General features: G+C 41.5%; 1 protein-coding gene across 1 annotated transcript in view; it reads left to right on the top strand.

The window, feature by feature from the left end:
• Positions 1 to 22,744, top strand: part of PRKCH (protein kinase C eta) — a 229,640-nt gene that overhangs the window by 49,600 nt on the left and 157,296 nt on the right. The window contains exon 2 of the mRNA XM_055304119.1: positions 19,408 to 19,471. Coding sequence (XP_055160094.1) covers positions 19,408 to 19,471 — 64 coding nt within the window. The remainder of the gene's footprint in view (positions 1 to 19,407; positions 19,472 to 22,744) is intronic.

Genomic DNA, 22,744 nt, shown 5'->3' with positions numbered 1-22,744 from the left:
CCTGCATCTGAAGCACCTGGAAGGCGGGGCTTGTGAAGAAGGGCTGCTGTGCCCCACCCCCAGAGTTTCTGATTCACTAGGTTTGGGTGGGGTGAAATACAGTCACTTTGTATTTCTAAGAAATTACCTGGTAATGTTGATGTTTCTAGTCTGTGGACCACGTTTTGAGAAACTCTGCATTAGGAACTTTTTTTTTTTTTTTTTGACCTACGGTCCTTAGAAATAATGCTCTTCCTTAGAAATTGGTGTAATTTCATTATGGTTAATGTGAATCATGTTTGTCATACTGGTTCCCTTTTTGCTTTGGTTGAGAAGTTCAGATTCAAATTTGTAGCTCAACTTTAATAAAAGCTAGTTTGCTTGCATTTAAACTTGGCCCCAGTCTTGATCTCCTCTTTCATTTTCTCCATTGTTTTTTTTTAAATCTGTTAATATTTTGCAGATTTGTTGTATAGCTTCTTGTAAATGGGCTCTGTTGTGGAATATGGTATATATTGATAAATACAATTGCAGTCAGTGTTCTTTTCTTGGGCATTTGGCTTTCAAATTAACTCCAAAATACTATGTTTTAAGTGTTTAATGCATTAGCTATGGGACTAGGTTCTCCGGAAGGCTTGGATTATTGATAGCAACTAACCAGAGTGTATTGAAAAGAAAAATTAATAAGATGAGAAAGTTCTCAGTAAAAAAAATGTTTTATAAAATGGTGCATAGATAATATACAATGGGTATGCAAAAAATTATATTTTGTATTGAGTACTCTGCAAAAGCAAATTATACAGTTGCTTGTTGTTGGGTGGACAGAGAAGGATGGAGTAATGAGAAGAAGTAATTATAGTGGTGGCCAGACTTGAGTGGGCATCAGAGTCCGTCACCGGAGGACTTGGTTTAATTGGGCTGCTATTTACGAGGCTTGGGCTGGGGGCCTGCATTTGTGTAAAGTACAGCAGGAGACTCTGACTTGGGGGGTGGGCAGTGGCCAGGAGAGGGTCTTACAGCTGTTAGTCCTTTGGCATTGGGCAGAAAAATGAAAAGCTGGGCTTTTTTGAAAACCTGCTCTGAGTCCATCCATTTCTTAGCTGAGGCGTTCCTGTTCAGATTTTCTGCAACTCTTTGTGAAATCAGATAGCATAATGGGCATGATGTCATTCGAATTACACAGCATTAGCTTCAAAAAAAATACTCATTATGTTAGATGGTAGTTAGAAACAGTTGGTAGCTGATTTCTCTGTCTCCCTTTTCCCCTCTCTCCCTCACTTTGTGTTTTTCCTCTACTTCTACTTTTAGCTTAAGGGAAAACACTTACAACAGCTTGTCTGAAAACAGGTGGAGAAAGGGATATGTCTAAAAAAAAAAAAAAAAGCCCTGGGGTTGTCACTGTGGACCTCATCCAGGAGTGTGGAGTAACACCAACGTCACTGTAGGAAAACTGGCTCAGGCTGGCCATGCTAACACTGCGCCAGGTGGGGGAGTGAGGAACGGCCGTCTTAGCATTTATATGGTAATGTTGAGTACACACTCTGAAAAGGTTAGGTATTCTTTGGCACTGCTGCCTCTGGCTTTCTTTTCATCCATTTGGTGACAGAATCAAGATTTATCACCGGTCAAATTGTTGCTAATTCAGACTTTAATTTCTCTAAGAGTTACCTGGATTTAGGGTCACTGGAGGCAGTTTTTATTTAAAAGGCATTTTTCTTAAATAGACATTTTATTTTAAGATAATTTCAGATTTACAGAAAAATCATGAAAATAATATACAGAGAATGTCCATATATCCTCACACCCAGTTTCCTCTGTTATTCCCAGCTTACTATACCTTCCTCACAGGTAATGAACCGATAATAATACATTATTCCTAAAGTCCCTAGATTAATCAGATTTCCTTAGATTTTACCTAACGTCCCTTTTCTGTGTCAGGATTCCATCTAGGATAGTACATTTCATTGTCATGACTGCTTAGGCTCCTTGAGACTATCAGTTTCTCAGATGTTCCTTGTTTCTGCTGAGCTTGAGGAATACCAACCAGGTACTTTGTAGAGGAGTCCAGTCAGGTATTTTGTAGAATATCCTTCCATTTGGCTTTGCCTAAGGTTTCTCTTTGGTTAGGGGTTAGGGAGTTTTGGGGAGGAAGACCAAAGAACTAAAGTGCCATATTTCATTACATCACATCAATTACATCGTTACACATACATACATATTATCAACATGTCTTAATCCTGTTGATGTGGACCTTGACATGGCTGACCTAGTATTTGTCAAATTTTTCCCACGAAATTACTCCTTTCCCCCTTTTCTGTGCTCTACTCTTTTTTTCAAGATTAATTTTTTTTTAATTTTTAAAAGACTTTATTTATTCATTCACGAGAGAGAGAGAGAGAGAGAGAGAGAGAGAGAGAGGCAGAAACATAGGTAGAGGGAGAAGCAGGCTCCCTACTGGGAGCCCAATGTGGGACTCCATCCTGCAACTCCTGATTACACCTTGAGCTGAAGGCAGATGCTCCACTACTGAGCCACCCAGGTGTCCCTTTTTAAAAAGATTTACTTATTTATTTGACACAAGTGGGGAGAGCAGCAGGAGGAGAGGGAAAGGCAGATTCACCACTGAGCAGGTGGTCCGATTCAGGGTTCCATTCCAGGACCCTATGATCATGACCTGAGCCAAAGGCAGATGCTTAACCAACTGAACCACCCAGGCACCCCTGTACTGTACTCTTTGGAAGGAAGTCACTATGCACAGCCCACACTTAAGGTGTGGTGAGTTATGCCCCACCTCCTTGGTGGGGGGTGGGGTGGGGTTGGGGGGGGTAGGTACATACATTATTTGATATTCTGCTTTGGAGATTTGACCCCTCCCCCCATTTATTCAATCATTTATTTCGTTGTATCTGGACTTGTGAATGTTTATTTTGCACTTTAGGTTATATACAATACTCCATTATTTTGTTGCTCAAACTTTTCCAGTTTTGGCCTTTGGGAGCTCTTTCAGTGGCTCTTATGTCTTTGTATGACAAACCCCTATCATTGTGTGTTTTTTTTTTAACACTTTCTTATTCTTTCTGGCACTGTAAGATGCTCCATGCTTATTTTGTATATTTCTTGACACATTCTTGGAATCAGCCATTTTCCCAAGGAGCCCTGGTTCCTTTGATCAGAAAATGGAATTTTTGGATACTTGGATATGCATGTTGCTCCTGGTATCCAGGTTCTCCCAGCTGACAGGACAAGGACATAGATGTATGTATCCTAACTTCTGTGTATACACATACCTGTATTTCTGTATATGTATCTGTGGCTGTAGTAAGCAAACTGGAGTTCATACAGACGTCTCCAGCCCCGGTGTAGTACCACATGGGTCATTCTGGCCTTTCTCCCTTGTCTGCAGACTCCCATCCTGACCACAAAGGCTGCTGTCTCTCCCCACCCTCTATCCATCCAATACTCCCAGGTATAATGATGTCAGAATGGTTACCAGATCATTCCCACCACGTACCTTAGCCAGAGCTCATTGCTTCCTTTTGCCTAGAGTCTTACCTCACATCCAGTTACTTAGGTCAGCACACTTTCCCTCACTCCCTTCAGTGAGTTGATTTCATACATTTTAATACAGTTCATTCTTATATGGTCTGCATTCCATCTTGGGATCCCTTGCCTCCCTAAATGCTTTTTATTTTTTAACTGGACGTATTCAGGTTCACTGTGCTGTGAAGTTTTAAGGGTTTTGATAAATGTTTAGTGTCCTGCATCTACCATTATGGTATCACTTGGGATAGTTTTACTGCCCTAAAAAAACCCCTGTGCTAGGGACACTGAGTGACTCAGTAGGTTAAGCATCTGCCTTAGGCTCAGGGTTGTGACCCAGGGTCCTGGGATTGAGCCCCTCATTGGGCTCTCTGCTCAATGGGAGTCTGCTTCTCCCTCTGCCCCACATCCCACTCATGCTCTCTCTCACTCCTCTTTCTCTCTCTCTCAAATAAATATTAAAAAAAAATCCCCTGTGCTAATGAAGGCGTTCTTAAGAGTTTGAAGGTGCTACTAGTAGAAGAAATAAGAATAAATATAAATACTAGACAGCAGTTTCTTATAGGAAAAGGCAAGGCTGTGGGGCCTTGTTATTTGCTATCTTTATAAGGAGGAAACAGTGTGGGTTGGGTTTTCCATTTTTGTGAAAACCCCCCAAAGACTTCTAGTTCAAGGCATTTGAGTACCTCCAATTTAGATCTGGGGTGGGAAGTGGGTGGTGGGTGTTCTGTCTCAGGTTTCTCTTCTTACTTCCCAAGCCCATCAATAGCCCCAACTCACCATTTTGTTTAACATCCTGTTGAAAGTCCTACCAGCTAGTTTCATCTGAAAGCAGTTCTGGTTTTAATTCCACCTGATGTTTAGAAACCGCTCTGTTGTTAGGCTGTCACCTGGCTGATGCCCCGGTTGGGTTGCAGCTGTGGATGGAAACTAGTTCCTAACAGCCGACAAAGGTTGCTTTAGGAAGAGGTGAGAGAATTGAGCAGATGAACTTTATGAAACCTTCTTGTATGGTAAATATTAATCAGGTTTATCAGAAAGACAAATGCTTTAGGATTTGAGTTACAGGGTGGTGGGAATGATAGTTGAGACCCTAAAATCCAAAACTAGTTGAACCTGCCACGAATTTATTCTTTTCCCTCCGGGTGAGTGTCCAATATGGTGGGGATAATGGTGCTATACTTCTCTTTACTCAGAAGGCAATTGTGAAGATAAATGGGAAAAGAAGCATGTGAAACTGCTCAGGGTACCCAGTGTGAATATGGTGACTTTCTGCAACCTTTTATTTCTCTCTCACTGATTCTGCTTTCGCCTAGCCTCTAAACATGGCTTTGGTCCTTGACCCTTTGCTTTTTCAATGGTACCTTCTGTCCATGGGATCAAATGTCTTGTGGCTCAACCATGCTTTTGTATGGATGATGCCTAAAACTCTGCCTGGCCCTTTGTCTTAAGTTTCAGACCTATCTATCTTTTTGCCAAACATTTCTACCTAAATGTCTCCTTGCAAAATCAGTATGTTTAAAAATTAAAGTTGTCCTCAACCAGCTGACCTTCCAGACTCTTTCCTCTTCAGGCTGTCATAGGCTTCCAGATACTGGAGCACTTTCTGGCTTTTCATCATCTTGGACCCTTAGTCCACAAGTCATGCTGAGCTCCTTTGGCACTATTTTCCTCCTGTCCCCTCCACTGCTATCCCCAGTCCAGCCTACTCCCTGCCAGCTTGGCTTCCAGCTTTTCTTTTACTACTACCACCAGTCTCCTTCTTTTTTTTTTAATTTTTATTTATTTATGATAGTCATACAGAGAGAGAGAGAGGCAGAGACATAGGCAGAGGGAGAAGCAGGCTCCATGCACCGGGAGCCCGAGGTGGGATTTGATCCTGGGTCTCGAGGATCGCGCCCTGGGCCAAAGGCAGGTGCCAAACCGCTGCGCCACCCAGGGATCCCACCAGTCTCCTTTTTTAAGCTCAAATTTGAACTCAACTTAGCATCCCAAGCTTGCATTTCTAGCTTTACCTTCGAACTCAAACTATGTAGTATCTAACTAAACAGCATGTTCCTTCCTGCCTTTGTGCTGTTGTCTCTCTTCCTATCTTGGCAGGGTCAATTGTAGAGGTGGAACTAAACTTGCAGAGGAAGGTACAAGGGTATGGATGCACGTTAGCTTAGAATGAGGAGGACCTTTCCAATGGGGCTGCTAAAATGAGATGGCTCTCATGGAAGAAGTCTGTTATCTCCTGGTTCCCAAGCCTGAGGACCTCATTAAGTCCTTACCTTCATCCACTTCTGAAGCATGTGGCTTCTCTTCTTTTTTGAAGTTGCTTTCTCCCATGTTGCATGACATCCTCTCGAGCTACATCTCTGGCTCTTCTTTTTTTCCATTTCCTCAATGAATTTCCTCTCCTGTTTCTCCTTTTCCTTTGCTCTTTCCCAAAAAGTTTCATGGCTCTTAGTGATCACCTTTTGAGAAAGATTCCCAAATAGGAACCCCAGCCCTATCTTTACAGTTTGTCTGTGTTTCTGATGTCTCGCCAGATATTTCTATTTTGACACCTTATGTCCAAATTTGAACTCATTTCCTTCCTTCTAAAATATGTTCCTTTCTCCAGAGTTCCATGGTTTAATTCATGGCCACAGAGGTTGGCAGACTTTTTCTGTAAAGGGCCAGACAGTGTTTTTGCCTTTGTCGGCCCTAAGACCTTGGTCATGACTACTTCACTATGCCTTTGTAGCCCCAAAGCACCGACAGATAATATGTAGACAAAATAGGTATTCTGTGGTTCAACAAGACTTTACTCACAGAAATAGGCCTCTGGGTCATAGTTTGCTGACTCCTGAGTTACCTAGGTCCAAAATTCAGTATTTATTCACCTTTTACTTTAATTTGTTCTCTTTATATGTATTTAGTTTCTGCTGACTCTACCCTTATGAACTTTTCATATTTCTAGACTATAGCACTTGCCTATTCATTAGTCTAGTAGACAAAATGCTCCCCTCTACATGTACTGGCTATCAATTTGCATAACCAGAAACCTCTAGTGATTGCCCCTGGCCTGCAAAATAGGGTTAAAGTTCTCCTGGTGTATCTTCTACAATTTGACCTCCAGTCTTCCCTTAGTCCTTGGAATGGACATTCCTCTACACACATTGGTCTAGTTTGTGTTCTATCTCTGCTTGTGAGGCTCTCCTGACTCACAGTAACCTCCCCCTCCACTTATGGAAACGATTGTTCCTTCTCTTGACCTGCATAGTGGTTTTGATGTTATCCTTACCTTTTCCACTCAGACTGTACTGGACTGTATTTTATATCTTTGTAGCCTTCCTCCTTCTCCCTCTAAGGCTGTTAAGGGCAGCCCAGTAGATGGTCAGTTGACATGGGTAATAATCACATGTAGAACTCTATCTCTCCTCCAGATCTGCCCATCCCTTGGGAGTTCTTGTCTCAGTTAATGGCACCAGGGATCATCGTTGGCCTTGGAGACTCTGTGACTGCTTATCTTTCATCCTCCACTACACCTCTTTATAAAGTTTAGCTGTTTCTCCTTCTCCTTTCTTTCCCCTGTCTCCTCCTCTCCATCCCCTTAGTTGCTGACTTAGCTCAAGTCCTCTCTGTTCTTCACTAAGACCACTGGACTAGCTTTCGAATGTATATCCTCAAAACCAACTTCTCTCTCCTTATAACCCCAACACTCCATCTGTAGGGACCTGTCATGTAGGTGTGATCCTGTAACATTGATGATTGAAACCCCTCAGTGGCTCTCCATTGTCCTCGGGTCAGTGCTGGCTTTCCAATGTGCTGTGAAGCCTTGATTGATCGAATACCCTTTCCTTTCCAGCCTCATTTTTGACCCATTGTATTGACGCAGTCTGCATTCAACCATATGTAATCCCAGTAGATCCTCTATATGCATGTGTATACACTTCCTTCTCTGATCTACCTAGAAAACTATCTGAATTTCTAGGAAGGGTATAAATGTCCCTTCTTAGCAGAGCTTTCATCTCTCCTTTTTTTGGAAGACCAAACAGAATAAAGATGTAATAAGATAACCATTGAGAGAGACACTTGGGTTTGATGTATTTTCTGGGGTCCTTTCAAATTCAGTCTTCTATTTTTTAATTTTTTTATTTTTAAAGATTTTATTTATTTATTTATTCATGAAAGACACAGAGGAGAGAGAGAGGCAGAGACATAGGCAGAGGAAGAAGCAGGCTCTGTGCAGGAAGCCTGATGTGGGACTCGATCCCAGGTCTCCAGGATCAGGCCCTGGGCTGATGACAGATGCTAAACCGCTGAGCCACCCAGGGATTCCCCCCCCCCTTTTTTTTTTATAAAGATTTTATTTATTTATTCATGAGAGACACAAAGAGAGGCAGAGACACAGGCAGAAGGGGAAGCAGGCTCTATTGAGACCCCGATGTAGGACTCGATCCTGGGACTCCAGGATCATGCCCTGGGCCCAAGACAGGCGCCAAACCACTGAGGCACCCAGGGATCCCCAAATTCAGTCTTCCAAAGTTGACTTGGAGCCTTCGCAATGAACAATTAAGTAGAGAAGTTTATAAGGAATCTTGAATGCTTAAGTATACTAAGTATGCACTTTTGACTTATTCCTTGCTTTTTGCTGCTAGAGCTTTAGCCTTCTTCCTCTATTATAATGGATAGTGAGAATCAACAATGTAGAATAATTCTGGATTTATTTATATCTCTCCCCTTTTTTAATAACCTGACACCTTCAGTTTAAGATGTGAGGATGGGGGCAGAGCAGGAGGGAATAATTATTTCATTAAAAATATTTGCTATACCCCTCCTCACTCTAGAAAAGTAACTTAATAGCTGTGGCAAAACTTCCTAGACTCCATCTCCTGCTATTTCTCCTTTCTTGTGGGAGCTTCCTCTCAGAGAAGGAGGCTTCTTGTGGGGCTGACAGCTCTTACCAGACAACCCACAGAGACTGTGGAAAAGGAAGAAGCGTATGAGGCTGCTGAGTAGGAGTGGGCATGGACAACATTCGGCTCCTCCAGCCATGGTCAAAAGCCACTTGTCCCTTTCATCTAGTGCCTCATCCTGGCAAGGAGAGAATATGTTCTCTTTCTGGAAGGATCTATGGAGCAGAAGAGAGGAGGGTGGACATCATGAAGAAAGTGCCCCTGTAAAGTGTTCTTTGATGTGGGGGATACCCAGTCAGGAGAGGAAACACAATTACTGTTGTTCTCTCTCTAGATTCAGAGTCTGCTCTGGTGAGGTCCTTGGGGATACCCTCTTGGAGGAGAAGGAAGGTGCCTTCTTAGTTTTGGAGGGTGCTATTCTGAGAGGCCTCTGCTGGTTTCCAGGGAGGGTGTTTGACTTCTTCATAGGACTTGGCCTGTTCCTTTTAGTCCATTAGGAGCACTAGCAGCTCTAGACCACCTGAGGGCCTGGGTAAGTCCCTTCAGAGCCTCTGTCCTCATTCACAAAAGAGGCATCAGGTGTACCTTCCAGCACAGAATTAAACTACGTAGGAGATAAAGAGTGGAGCATTTTGAAGAGCCTAAGGCAACTTTCATTTAATTTACATTTTCAGTCTCTTAGATACTGGAGCCAGGGATTGGGAGAGATGCACCACAGCAGTTAGAACATACAGTAGACTATTTCTATTTCTCCTTAGCCTACTCCTTGGCAGAGTTAAAAAAAAAAAATCCTCAGAGAAATCCAATCTTGGCTATTCCTATTTTTTTTGTTACGGGCAGAGAAGCTTTGAAAAATTAATTGTAATGCACTGACTTTTACCTTTGCCAGAGGATACATCCTTTATGCTAAAATGTAGGGATAATTGACTCTGAGCTGAAATAATTCTAAATTTAAATTTACAATGGGTTTGTCGGTATGTTTAGCTGGGCTGATGAAGAGTTATCATGAACCTTAGGTTTGAATTTTAGAGACAGATTCTTTAGTAGTCTTCACACATCTTTCCTTGCTCAGTGGAGTTCAGAAACCACTTCTGACTTGGAACCATAGAATATTAGATATGAAAAAGATTTAAAGGCTAGTCTACCAGATGTCCTGTCACCAGAGCCGTGGTCGCAGCCCAAAGCTCTATTCCCACCCCCCTCTCTGACCGCAGTAGAGGGTCCAGACCTGGCAAGAGGAGGATTTGATCACTGAGATAAAGATACTGTTCTCCTTCACTTTCAACTTCAGTCAGGTTTGATAAGCTTCACTTTTCTGTTCAGTTCTTGCCACTTTTTCTGATAATTTTTAATCTGTGGTACTTCTTAGTGTGCCTTTAATTGCTAAAACTTATCTGATTGTTAAATAGAAAACCAGCAGGGCTATAGGATTTGCCTCATTCACCTCTTTTTGCTATCAGCTCTCCCCCAGTGAGGGGACCTGTTTTGTGTCTATAGCGCATGACATTGATTCGGGTCCTCCAGGCAGTTGACTAATGAGTGCTGAGCTACCCGTTGCTTTTTCACCAGTCCCAGCACAGACTTGCCACACTTAGCAGCTCTTGACTTGTCCCCCCCACCCCCGTTGGGAACCATCTAGTGCCACCGTCAGGCTGGTGCCATGCCCACAGGCCTTGGCAGAGAAGAGGTGAGCCTGGTACACTGAAGCCTGGAATTTGGCAGGGAGCACCCTTCGTCAGGTGCTGACGGCATGAGTCTTGCCTGATTTCCCAAAGGAGATAGGCCATATGATGACCTAACATGCCAGAAGCCCAAGCATGCTGGCATCAGGAGAAGCAAAAGGCCGTGGGCAAACCTGTAGTAACTTAGAGGCAGATATAGTCACACATAGGAGCCTTGAGGCAGGCTGCTATGGAACCGCTATGGGATCTTCCTTGAATCTAGGTATTGGCTTGGCCTACACTGCTGGTGACCTTGCTCAACTCCATAACCTCTCTGAGCCTCCATTCCTCCCCTTCTGTATAGTGGTGGAATGATATTCACCTTACAGGTGGTGAAGGTGAGAAACAATGTAGATTAGGCACTTAGCTATTACATGTTGATGAACTCAAGACATCGTAGCTATTATCTTTATGACACGGGAACATAACAACACACCTCCTTGTTGGTTATTGGGACAATCTTGTATTTTTTTCCTCTAGGAATTAGAAATCTTATTTTAAGCCCAATAGTTTCAGCTGTAAGAGAATTGTGAAATGCTTTATCATGTTTTTAGGTTGTTACTTATCTATAGAGCAAGACTTAGAAAAGTTATAGAAACAAGCCACCAAGCCAAAAATCTGAATATCACAGATGTCTGGCTCAAGGCTTAGGGAGTCTAGGTGAACTTGTACCTTTACCCAAATAAAGGATTGTTTTTTCTTATAATATGCTAGATCTCTCTGCTAATCCCAGGACAAGATGAATATTAAGTAGACAGAAGGTTCCTGTCTATGATCAATTCTAATGCCTTTTGTGAAGGGAAATGGTTGTAAATTATTACTGGTTAATTAAATGAGTGTTTCCGTTGAGTCCTGTGTGCAGGCTTTTATCCAAGCCTGTTTAGAATCATGCAACATCAGAGCTAGAAAGGCTTTCAGACAACACTCTCATTTCATGGTCTAGGAGACTGAGCCAGGATTTAAGAGACTTGCTCAAGTGATGTCAAGGGAAAGCAAACCTTGGCTAGGGGTATAGAAGGGGAAAGTGGGTTCCTAGAGATCTAGTGAGTATATCAAGTGAACAAAGCATGATTCCTAAGCAGTGGGCCCATGCAGTCCATATGCTACTGGTATGCCTTGGTGCCATCTTGGAGTGCTTTTATATTTTTGAAGTGCTGTCACATATTTATTATAAGATAAAATATTATTCTTATTTTTTTTTAAAGATTTTATTTATTTATTCATGAGAGACACAGAGAAAGAGGCAGAGACATAGGCAGAGAGGCAGGCTCCCAATGGGGAGCCTGATGCGGCACTTAATTCCAGGATCCTGGAAGCATTGAAGGGAAATGCTCAACCACTAAGCCACCCAGGTGTCCCTATTATTCCTATTTTTTTAAATTTTTTTATTTTTAATTTTTTTTATTCCTATTTTATAGCTGATGAAATTGAGGTGGCCAAATGAAACTTCCAATTTAACTCATTAGACCAAATCAATAGATATTTGGAGTTTTTACTTGGTTCAAGGAACTCTGCTAGGCCCTTTGGGGAACATGAAAATATCGGATCCTGTTGGAATGGAGCTTAGAAACTTACTGCAAGTGACGAGATAAAAGTATATGAAATTTATCTAATTGTTCTAGGGCATAGGCAAGTATTAAGATAATAATTGAGATAGGAATTTTGAGACTGGAGGAACCAATAGGTATGTCAAGATCTTCCTGGCCTAAAGCTCCTGTGGCTGCATCACTTTCCTCAGGCGCACTTGGTTAAGTATCCCACCTGCAGCCCCAGGGAACTACTTTGGGAAATCCTGAGCACCAGGCGATGATCCCAGCCCTAGGAATAATTCAGTAAAGATTTGAATGAATGGACAGGTGAAGAGAGATTTTCCAAGCAGAGACAACAGCTTGAGCAAAGGTGTGGCTATGCCATGGCGAGGAGACAGGCCTGACTAGAAGAGCAGGTTTAAAGAATGGAAGCTTGAAAAAGAGGTTTGGATAAATTAGTGGGGAGGCAGTGAAAAGAGAACCCTGGTGGCCCAGAAAGCTAAGTGGAGCAGCTTGAGTTATTCTGAAGGCACTGGGGAGCCAGTAGAGGCTTTACTGGAGAAAGTTGATGAGAGTGCCACTTTGGAAAGGGTTATCTGGGCAGTGAGGTGTAGACTCTTTTTTGTTTGTTTTTATACCTTAAAAGTGTTTAATTTTGATGCATTTCAGTTTATCAATTTTTTAAATCACTTGTATATATCCTGTACTTAATGTCATATCTTATACTTGGATGTCATACCCAAGAAACCATTGCCTAACCCAAGGTCAGGAAAGTTTAATTCTATGCTTTCTTGTAAGATTTTTATAGTTTTAGTTCTTGCATTGGGTCTATGATCCACTTTGAGTCCATGTTTACATATGATAAAAGGTGGGTGCCACCTTCATTCCTTGACATGTGGATATCTAGTTGTCCTAGCACTATGAGTCAAAAAGAATATTCTTTGTCCATTTAATTGTCTGGGTACTTTCATTTTAGAAATCCCTCCCCACCACTTGTCCTATTTTCCTTACCGCCATCTCCAGGCAACCACTGGTGATTTTTCTGTCACTATAGATTAGTTTGCCTTTTCTAGATAGAATGTGCTGTTTTGGGTTTCTTTAGTACAGTATTCTTTCATGTTGTTGCATGCATGCATTAACAGTTCTTTTTATTGTTGAATACTATGCTAGTGTGTGGCTATACTACATTTTAAAAAAAGCTGTGAGCATTTGTGTGCATATCTTTGTATGGCCATATGCTGTCTTTATTCTTGGGTAATTACCAGGAGGGGAATGGCTAGATCTAATGGGAGATGTACACATAACTTTTTAAAAAAAGATTTTATTTATTTATTCATGAGAGATGAGGGGGGGCAGAGGGAGAAGCAGGCTTCATGCAGGGAGCCCGACATGGGACTCGATCCCGGGTCTCCGGGGGCATTCCCTGGGCAGAAGGCGGCACTAAACCACTGAGCCACCCTGGCTGCCCCCGTATACGTAACTTTTTAAGAAAATGTCCAACTGTCTTCAGAGTAATGATACCATTTTACAGTCCCATCAACAGTGTGTAATAATTCCAGTTGTTCCGTACTTGTACAAACAGTATGGTCAGACTTTTCAAAGTTAGCCATCCTAATAGGTATATGTTATTATTGCCTTATGGTTTTAATTTGCACTTCTCCAATGAGTAATGATGACGAGCTTGGTTTTTTTGTACCTATTTGCCATCTGTATATCTTCTTTGGTGAGATGTGAAGTAATGAAGCCTATTTTTGAAAAGTTGGATTGTTTTATTATTGAGTTTTGCAAGCTCTTTATCCTGAATGCAGATATTTGATCTATGATTTACAACTATTTTCTCCTAATCTGTGACTCATCTTTCATACTCTTGACTGTATCTCAAGAGCAGAAACTTTAATTTTGACGAAGTCCAATTTATCATTGTTTCTCTTTTATGGATTGTGTTTTTGGTGTCATATCTAGAAAAATTTATCTAACTCAGGGTCCCCCCAATTTTACCTTATGTATTTTTCTTGAAATATAAAATTTTTAAGTCTTTCGTTTAGGTCTCTGATCCATTTTGAGTTATTATTGTGTAAGTCACAATGTAGGAGTTGTAAGTTCTCCATTTTGCATATGGACATCCAGTGGTTACACCGCCATTTGTTGACTCTTGAGTTTTTCTCGTTTATCTGTGCATTAGAATGTCATTTTTAAAAAGTTCATTGCTTACTGATTTTTGATCAGGGCCACAAGAGTTGCCCTCCTGACCCACAGAAGTGGTCTTTAGGAGAGAAGGGGTTGGTACAGTCATTCCTCCTTGAATGTCTATTTACAGAAAGAATGCTAAATGTGTCCATTTCTATGTGAAGCCACTTGAACACTCTGGCCTCAGCCCTGTTCTCTTGGACATTCTCTTAGATGATGATGTAGCTACTGTAGGCCCTGTAGTCCATTAAGCTGAGAAGGAAAGTGATTTGAACCAGCTGGATTTGGGATCCAGCAAACCTTGAGTCCTGGAACAAGCTGAAGTTCTAGGGAAAAAATATGAAGCTCCTAGGATTTGGGGCCTAGTCACTACACGGGATGTGGGAAGCAGAGCCTTATGGCACATAGGAGAGATGCAGAGGTTTTAGTGGATAGCAAATTCAACCTGGGTCACTAGGGCTTCTCATAGTGCTCGTGCAGTCTATAGCTGCATTAGTAATGGGCAGTGTCACTATCAAGATCAAGATTGGCCATAATCTTGCTCTTCCCTATGAGGGTCAAGTTAAAACTGCAGGCTGATGTTCTTTATTTAAGGGCACATGGAGAAAATAGGGCACCTCCAGAGGAAACTGGTCAGAATGTCAGATGAGAAAACCATGCCTTATATGAAGCTAATGAAGGATATCCATATTTATTAACTTATTTACTGACTAGTTCCATGAATGTTTCAGTCCTCTTATGTTCAAGGTAAGATCTAAGGGACAGGGCATAACAATTGCAACATGACGTGGGGTCCAGCGATGGTCTCTATAATGGTACAGAGTTGTCCAACTGCTTCAAGTGGCCTAGGAATATCTTATAAAAATGAGTTTTGAGTTGAGTCTTGATTGATAAATAGGGGTTTGACAGTTAGAGGAAAGAGTTTTCTGGCCAGAAAGATTGCATGCCCTCAGTCACTAGGCAGTAAATGTCAGGCAGATAACGTGTATTTTTCACAATTTTGACTATATTCCCCAGTATGCTGACTTTAACACGTTTTGTTGATCTCTCAGATTAAATGAGAAAACATACCTTCCTAGTCTACAAGTAATTAGAAGAACCTGGGGTACCGGTTGTAAATGTGTTTAGCATGATTGGGACGCAGCATGCAGGGCTATGTGCTGGGCTAAAGAGTTTGGACCTTATCATGGAAGGGAGAGGAAACATTGAAAGATTTTAAATTAGGAAGTCACATGGTCAGATTTTCATTTTTGAAACTGGTCATTGGCAGTGGTTGGAGGAGGGTGAGTCTGGAGACAGAAAACAACTAGAAGGCCATTGCATATGGCCAGGTGAGGCATGGTGGTAGGAATAGGGAGGAAGAGGCAGGTTTAGGAGAGGCACAGAAAGTGGGTTTGGTAGAATTATATGTATGTCACCAGGAGCCTGTGCTGCTGGGTCAGTGGTGATGTCAAGACTGTGGGGGTGTCAATTAGGGGGCATAGAATAAGAATTTGGATCCTCGGCATGTTGATGTGTTGAATTAAAGAAACTTGTCTCAGTGGGATAAGGGAGTAGATACTTTTAGAAAAGGTCCATATATAGGTTTAAGAGTGAGGTCTATGCTAGAGACTTAGGAAATGAATTTGACACTGTTCCCTGTCCTTAGCCTATACCCGTTTGGAGATTCCAATATGTTTGTTTCTTCTACTCCTCCCCCAAAGAATCTCAAGTTGGTGCTGAAATCATGAGGTTGAATCTTCCAATGGAAGAAAAAGAGGACTTAGCACGATTTAAAGGCAATGGGTGGGGGCGGGTGGGGAGGGGGGTCGGGAAGAGAGAGAGAGATGCTGGAAAGGAGCCTGAGAGAGAAAGAGAAAAGTGAAAGGGAGACCAGGGAAGAGGGTCTTCCTCTGGAAGCAAAGAAGTTTGTGAAGAAGGAAATTTGTGAAGAAGGAAGCTGTCAAGGGGATCAGAGCTGCAGAGATCAATGGAGATGAAAACAGACATATCCTTGGATTTGACAGTGGCACATGCCAAGGGTTGCAGGAGCAGTGTCAATGCCAGAGGGAGGCAGAGGGTGAGATTGTAGGTGGTAGTATGGATGTTAGAAGGTATAGAGGAGAGGTGATAACTGTTTTTGAATATTTGACTTATTCTCTTTGGCTGCCAACTTGAATAAGTCTTTGGGTGCAGATGATAGAATACCGTACTCAAACTGGGAATTTATAGGCTCAAATGACTAAAAAGTCCAGAAGAATCAAGCCAAGCTTGATCTATGAGTTTAAGTGATATAAAGATCTGGTCTCTTTCTGTCTCTCAGCTTTTTCTTCTTAGATGACTTCCTTCTCCAGCCCAGTGTGGTGGCAGAAAAGGTGCTGGACACTCTCAAGTTTATGCCCTTCTAGATTAAAGTTCAGCAGAAGTGAGATCTTTTCTGTTTCTAGTAGATCCAGGACTCCTAATGGGACCTACTTGAGTTTTGTGCCCAAACTATGCCCCAGTTACTGTGGGTAGAGAGTAATGATTACTCAGATGACTGGATATAGGACATATATCAGCTCCAGGCCAGTCATCTTGGCTGGAGAAATTCAGTGCCTTGATTGGCAAGGCCCAGGTCACTTGTCCAGGCTGGAGCTAGGAGCATAATCCCAGCCAAATCATTTGGACTGCCTGTTAGGGAGGGGTAATTCTCGAATAAAAGCTGAAGTGCAGTTCCTGGAGGCTGGAATGGATGTTCTAGCTGGAGAGAAAATAACCACTGGACTTATAGGGGAAAGACTAGGATCAGTGCATAAAAACTATTGGTTGCTGCACTTCTGCTTTGTGAGAAAGATCCTTCTGTGGATCTGTAGGATGAATGAGGCCAGATGTGGAGGTAGCAAGTTGGCTGTCACTGGGGGTGTACAAGCAGTCACTATGATTAGACACCAAGAGCCCATCAGCACTGTGTAAATGGAAGGGGTGATCTGGAAGACCGTATTTTCCAAACTGTCTGTAACAGGGATACATTTTTATTCTAAAACCTGTATACCCTTAAAATGCATGTGAAATTATAAGCAGAAGTTTCATGACATAGCACTTTTCCTTACTATGTGACACATGCATCTTTACTGTTCCAGAATCTTGGTTGTGTGCAAACCACCCCATTGTTTTCACGTCAAATCCATAGTTTGTAAACCCCTATTCTAAGGTCAGGGGTTTAGGTGGAGTGGGCTTGAATCTGGTGTTTGAGTCTGGCTTTCCCATGGTGATGGTGGCAGTGGTCAAAAATGAAGAAGCAAACCTATTCTACTTGTGAGAGCTCCCGATTCTGTGTGGTGGACTCTCTAGCCATCAGAGCAGCTCCAGACCCCTGGGAGTGGAGGAGTGGCCTTCTTTATGGACCCTTGGGTCAGTGTTGAAGAGAGTTTATACATTGGCCAGGGGCCGGGGGATCTTGGAGGTGGCCCCAGCAATCTGTCTGGAGGCTGCCAGCGGCTCCTGTGCCAGCAGCAGTTTATGTTGTGAGGTTGAATGTGTGTGCATGTGTGTGCTCTTTGCCAGGCCTTTATATTGAAGATGAAGGAGTGGCTTTTAAAAATAACATATTTTTGACTTGAAACAAGTCAAGGCAGAGAGTGGAGACAATTAGAGACTGACATCCTGTTTAGTCATCTCTCCAGAGAGCTCTATTTTCAGAACTGTTCCATAAAGGTTCACAAGTGGTATTAAGACAGTTTTGGGGATATTGTTCACTTAGCAGTAGTCATGATATAAGTAGCCGATTTGAACATTGGTGTGAGCTACAGTGTGGTAACACCTTGATAGTAGATTTTGTGCAGAGGAATGGGAGTTTATAAGACTAGGCTGTTATATAGGTAAAGCTTTCTGAGTCAGAACAAAGCAGGCATCTTTTATTTTGAAAAAGCATCCTGTGTGGCCTTAAAGAATATGTGGTGGTAAGCTAGGGAAAGGTCAATGCATTTTTTCCCAGTCTTTGTCACCTATGGGTACAGTAAAAACAGGAAATAGTACTATCAAGGTTCTTTGAGCTCATTTGATGGAAACCATGCCAAAAATGCTGAATACCAATGTCACAGACTTTTGGATGAGAATGGTGAAGCTTGGGGTGGTTAAGGACCTTGCCCAGACTCCAGAACCAGCTGTGGCAGTCAGGCTGGAGGCCATGTCTTCATCTAGTTTGGGCACTGCGCCATGTAATTTGCAGCTTATTTAAATGTAATATTCTACCAAAAATGATCAGCCGCATCTGTACTCGGCTTCTGTGGACCTCTCTCTCTTTGATGAAAAGTCAAAGGCAGGAATAGAGTCATGAGTTGTGTCAGACAAGATTTTGACAATTGTAAATTCATGTATTTGGGTCCAAAAGAACCTCACAATCCAAGGCTTAGAGATATTCTTGGATAGTTCAAGGTTAGCACTCATCCTGAAGAGGGCAGAGCCCGTCAACCTGGGCTGGTGTGATCAGAGCAGGTCTAGAGGGTGCTGCCTTGAATCCAGAGGCATGCTGCATGAGGACAAGACCTAGCCTGGAGACTGCAAACTGCCTGGTTTGCAGAGTGGATGTCTTGATATCTCAGCGCATAGATAAGAGCTTTAAGGGATGTTGATACTCCATGAACAGGCAAGATTAATGAATGCAAAGTTCCTGAATTGCCTTCCCTGGTGCTTGCTGAAGATGGACTACACTCAGGTGAAAATGGTAGAGATGGAGGTGGTACTCTTCCCTCTTTTTGCTTGCTACAAGAAAAAGTTGCAGTTAACCATGCCTCATTTGTTTATTGCTTTGTATGGTGCCATTATTTTTCTATTTCATACATCTGCCACATGTTTTTTTTTTAAAGATATATTTGAGAAAGAGAGAGAGTGAAAGGTAGGAGGGGCAGAGAGAAAGAGAAAGAGAGAGAATCTCACACGGACACCCCACTGAGATTTATGCCCAATGTGAGGCTCGATCCCATGACCCTGAGACCATGACCTGAGTGGAAATCAAGAGTCGGACATTTAACTGTCTGAGCCACCAAGGCACCCCTTACCTGCCATTTGGTTTAATAAAATGTTGCTCTGACATGAGATAGGGATAGCTCAGAAACAATGACCGAGTTTACAACTGCTTCTCCATAATATCACAAAGAGCCAAAATGGAAGAGAATAAAACTGAAGACAAGGGAAACATTGAAAGAACTGTTCCCCTTAGATTTGCTTTTCCACTTTTAAAGTTCCTGTACTTGCACTTATTTCTTGCCCCTCCTCCATTGAATGAAAGACTTAGGTCTGGTTGATGGTTGTGATTTGCACATGTAGGCAGGCCTCCTTGTAAAGAATTATTTGAGGGGGATCCCTGGGTTGCTCAGTGGTTTAGTGCCTGCCTTCAGCCCAGGACATGATGCTGGAGTCCCAGGATCGAGTCCCACAATAGGCTGCTGCATGGAGCCTGCTTATCCCTCTGCCTGTGTCTCTGCCTCTCTCTCTGTGGGTCTATCATGAATAAATAAATAAAATCTTAAAAAAAAAGAATTATTTGAGGCCCACAAAAAGTACTTTGAAATTAGAATATAACACACAATTCTTTTCTCTTTCTAGGTGGATCTGGAGCCAGAAGGGAAGGTATTTGTGGTAATAACCCTAACAGGGAGCTTCACTGAAGGTAAGGATTAATTTTGGGTGGTTTCTGGTATAAGTATAATCTTAGTCCCCACTCAGTAGGAATTTTTAACATGGAAGTTATAAAAAGAGCATTTTGTAAAAGATGCTTTAAAAATTTGTTTTCTGGGCAGCCCTGTGGCTCAGAGGTTTAGCGCTACCTTTAGCCCAGGGTGTGATCCTAGAGTCCCAGGATCGAGTCCCAGGATCGAGTCCCACATCGGGCTCCCTGCATGGGGCCTGCTTCTGCTCCCTCTGCCTGTGTCTCTGCCTCTCTCTCTCTCTGTGTGTGTGTGTCTCATGAATAAATAAATAAAATCTTTTTAAAAAAATTGTTTTCTGTTGGGTTGGCTGGTATTTTGTTTCTAATGATCTGTCGGTTTGGATTGCCAGATTAAATATATTGGCTAAATCTGGCAATCCCAGGATTTGTTTAACACACTCAGAGTTTAACATTTTCTTCATCATCATCTTAGTTGAATTGGTTCTTGCCTCTTTTCATTCATGTCTATCAAATTGTACCGTAGATTTTTGGTTTTGGGCCAACTTTTCAGTTTGCCCTGAAAGTGTTAAAATTTTAAGGATTATGTTCTCTTTCTTATCTCATTCTGTCCTTTAAGGGATTCTATTCCTCTTCTCCTGGTACCACCCCCCACCGCCCACTCTCTAATTTTTTTTTTTTTAAAGAATTGAGGTAAGATATATGCAGTGAAATGAACAGATCAGAAGTGACGAATTTGAGTTTTGGCAAATGCATGCAACCACGTCACCAGCACCCTGATCCAAGATAAAGAAGATTTCCACCACTCTGAAAGTTCCCTGTGTCCTTTCCCAGTCAGTCTCCTGCTGCCAGAGGCAATAAATGGGATGTTTTTTTTTTCACCATAGATTAGTTTTGTCTATCCTTGAAGCTCATATAAATGGAACTATGTAGTACATTCTCTCTCTTGTCTGGTTTCTTGTGCACAGCATAATTTCTGTGACAACCACTCGTGTCATTGTGTGCATTAGCATCCTATTCCTTTTTCTTGCCAAGTGTTCCATTACATACCCATTCTCTTCTTGATGGACATTTGGAGTTACTATGCTGCTATATGCATTCTCGTACATACAGTTTTCTTGATGTGCACTTTCATTTCTCTTGGGTAGGTATGTAGCCTCTGTAATTGGTGGGTAATAAAGGACATATATGTTCAACTTTATAAGAAACTCTCACATGTTTTTCTAAAGTGATTGTATTTTTATATTCCCACCAGTGATGAGCATCCCAATAATTCCATATCCTCATCAACACTTGGTATGGTCATTCTCTTTAACTTTAGACCGTCTAGTGGGTATACAATGATATTTTGTGATTTTAATTTGCATTTCCCTGGTGTTGGATACTTTTTCATGTGCTTATTGGTCATTTTTCCCCCTAGTGCCAGTTCAGGTCTTTTGTTTTCTGAAATTTGATTTGTCTTTTTATTACTGATTTATGATTGTTTATGTTTTCTAGATAAGCATCCTTCGTGAGAAATTTATATTGTGAATATGTTTTCCCAGTATGTGGCTTGCCTTCTCACTTTCTTAATGGTTCTTTGAGCTGCAGTTTTTAAATTTCTCTGAAGTCCAACTTATCAATCTCGTCTTTCCCTAGTTTATACATTTTGTAATCCTCTTTAAGAAATCTATCATAGGGTCACAATGATATTGTCCTGTTTTCTTTCAGAAGATTACAGGCTTTTATGTTTAGGTCCATGTTATGTTATATTTAGGTCTTTCTTTGTTCCTTCTTAAATTAATATTTGTGTGTGAAGGGGTTGAGATTTCTTTTCCTTATACTACAATCCTGTTGTTCTACTCCCTACCATTTGTTGAAGGCTTTCTTTTTTCTTGGAACCTCTGTCACCAATAATTTGACCCTACTGTGGATCTATTTATGAACTATTTTATTCTATTGATCTATTCGTCTTTATGCCAATATGACATCATCTTCATTGCTGTTGCTTCATAGTAAGTCTGAAGGCTAAATAGTGTGAATCCTCCAAATGAGTTTGTTTGTTTGAAGGGTATTTAGCTATTCTCAGTATTTTAAATTTTGATGTCAGTTTTAGAGTCAGATTATCAATTTCCACATGAAAACCTACTAAAAGTTGAATTAAAGTTGTATTGAATCTATCCATCAATTTGAGGAGGGCTGACATCTTAACAATTTTGAAATCCACAAACTTGGTATATTTCTCCATTTACTGATGGTCTCTAATGTCTCATCCATATCAATATTAGCAATTCGATGTAATTTTTAACATAGAGATCTTGCACACATTTTAAAAAATGTATTCCTAAGTATTTTAAACTCTGGACGCTGTTATAAATGGCATTTTAAAATTTTTATTTTGGAAATTGGTAACGGTACATAGAAATGAATTTTTTGTTTATTGGGTGTGCATTCTATGGCCTTAAAGAATTTCATTTATTGGGACACTTGGGTGGCTCTGTGCCTTCAGCTTGGGGTGTGGTCCCAGTGTCCCGGCATCAAGTCCTGCATTGGGCTCCCCTGGAGGAGCCTGCTTCTCCCTCTGCCTGTCTCTGGCTCTCTTTGTGTCTCTCGTGAATAGGTAGATGAAATCTTTTTAAAAATTTTTCATTTAGGGCAGCCCTAGTGGCCCAGCGGTTTAGCGCTGACTTCAGCCCAGGCCGTGACCCTGGAGACCTGGGATTGAGTCCCACGTCGGGCTCCCTGCATGGAGCCTGCTTCCCTCTGCCTGTGTCTCTGCCTCTCTCCTTCTCTCTCTCTCTCTCTCTGCACCTCTCATGAATAAATAAAATAAAATCTTTAAATAAAATTTTTTTTCATTTATTCTAGTAGGTCTTTCTTTCTTCTTTCTTTCATAGATATTTTAGGATTTTCTCTGTAAATAATCATGTTATCTATGAATAAAGCAGTTTTCTTTCTCTTTGCTAATATTTATGATTTTTATTTCCTTTTCATGCCTTATTGTGCCCGGAGGCCTTGAGGACAGACGACCTTGTCTCATAACTAGTTTTAGGAGGAAGGAATTTAGTCTTTCCCTAATAAGTATGATGTTAGCTGCATGCGCTTTGTATATACTTTTCACCACAGTCAAGGAAGTTCTTTCAAGTCCTAGTTTTCTGATAGGTTTGGTTTTTCTCTTTTCTTTTTTAATCAAGAATGACTGTTAAATTTTGGCAAGGGCTTTTTCTTTATCATTGACATGAGCATATGGTTTTTCTCCTTTGTTCTTCTTTATTTTCCAGCAGTCAGCTAAATTAC

This window comes from Nyctereutes procyonoides, unplaced genomic scaffold (genome assembly GCF_905146905.1).
Source record: "Nyctereutes procyonoides isolate TBG_1078 unplaced genomic scaffold, NYPRO_anot_genome, whole genome shotgun sequence".
In the NCBI taxonomy this organism is placed as follows: Eukaryota; Metazoa; Chordata; class Mammalia; order Carnivora; family Canidae; genus Nyctereutes; species Nyctereutes procyonoides.
Note: the sequence above shows the minus strand (reverse complement) of the source record. Positions and strands in the feature narration are given on the sequence as shown.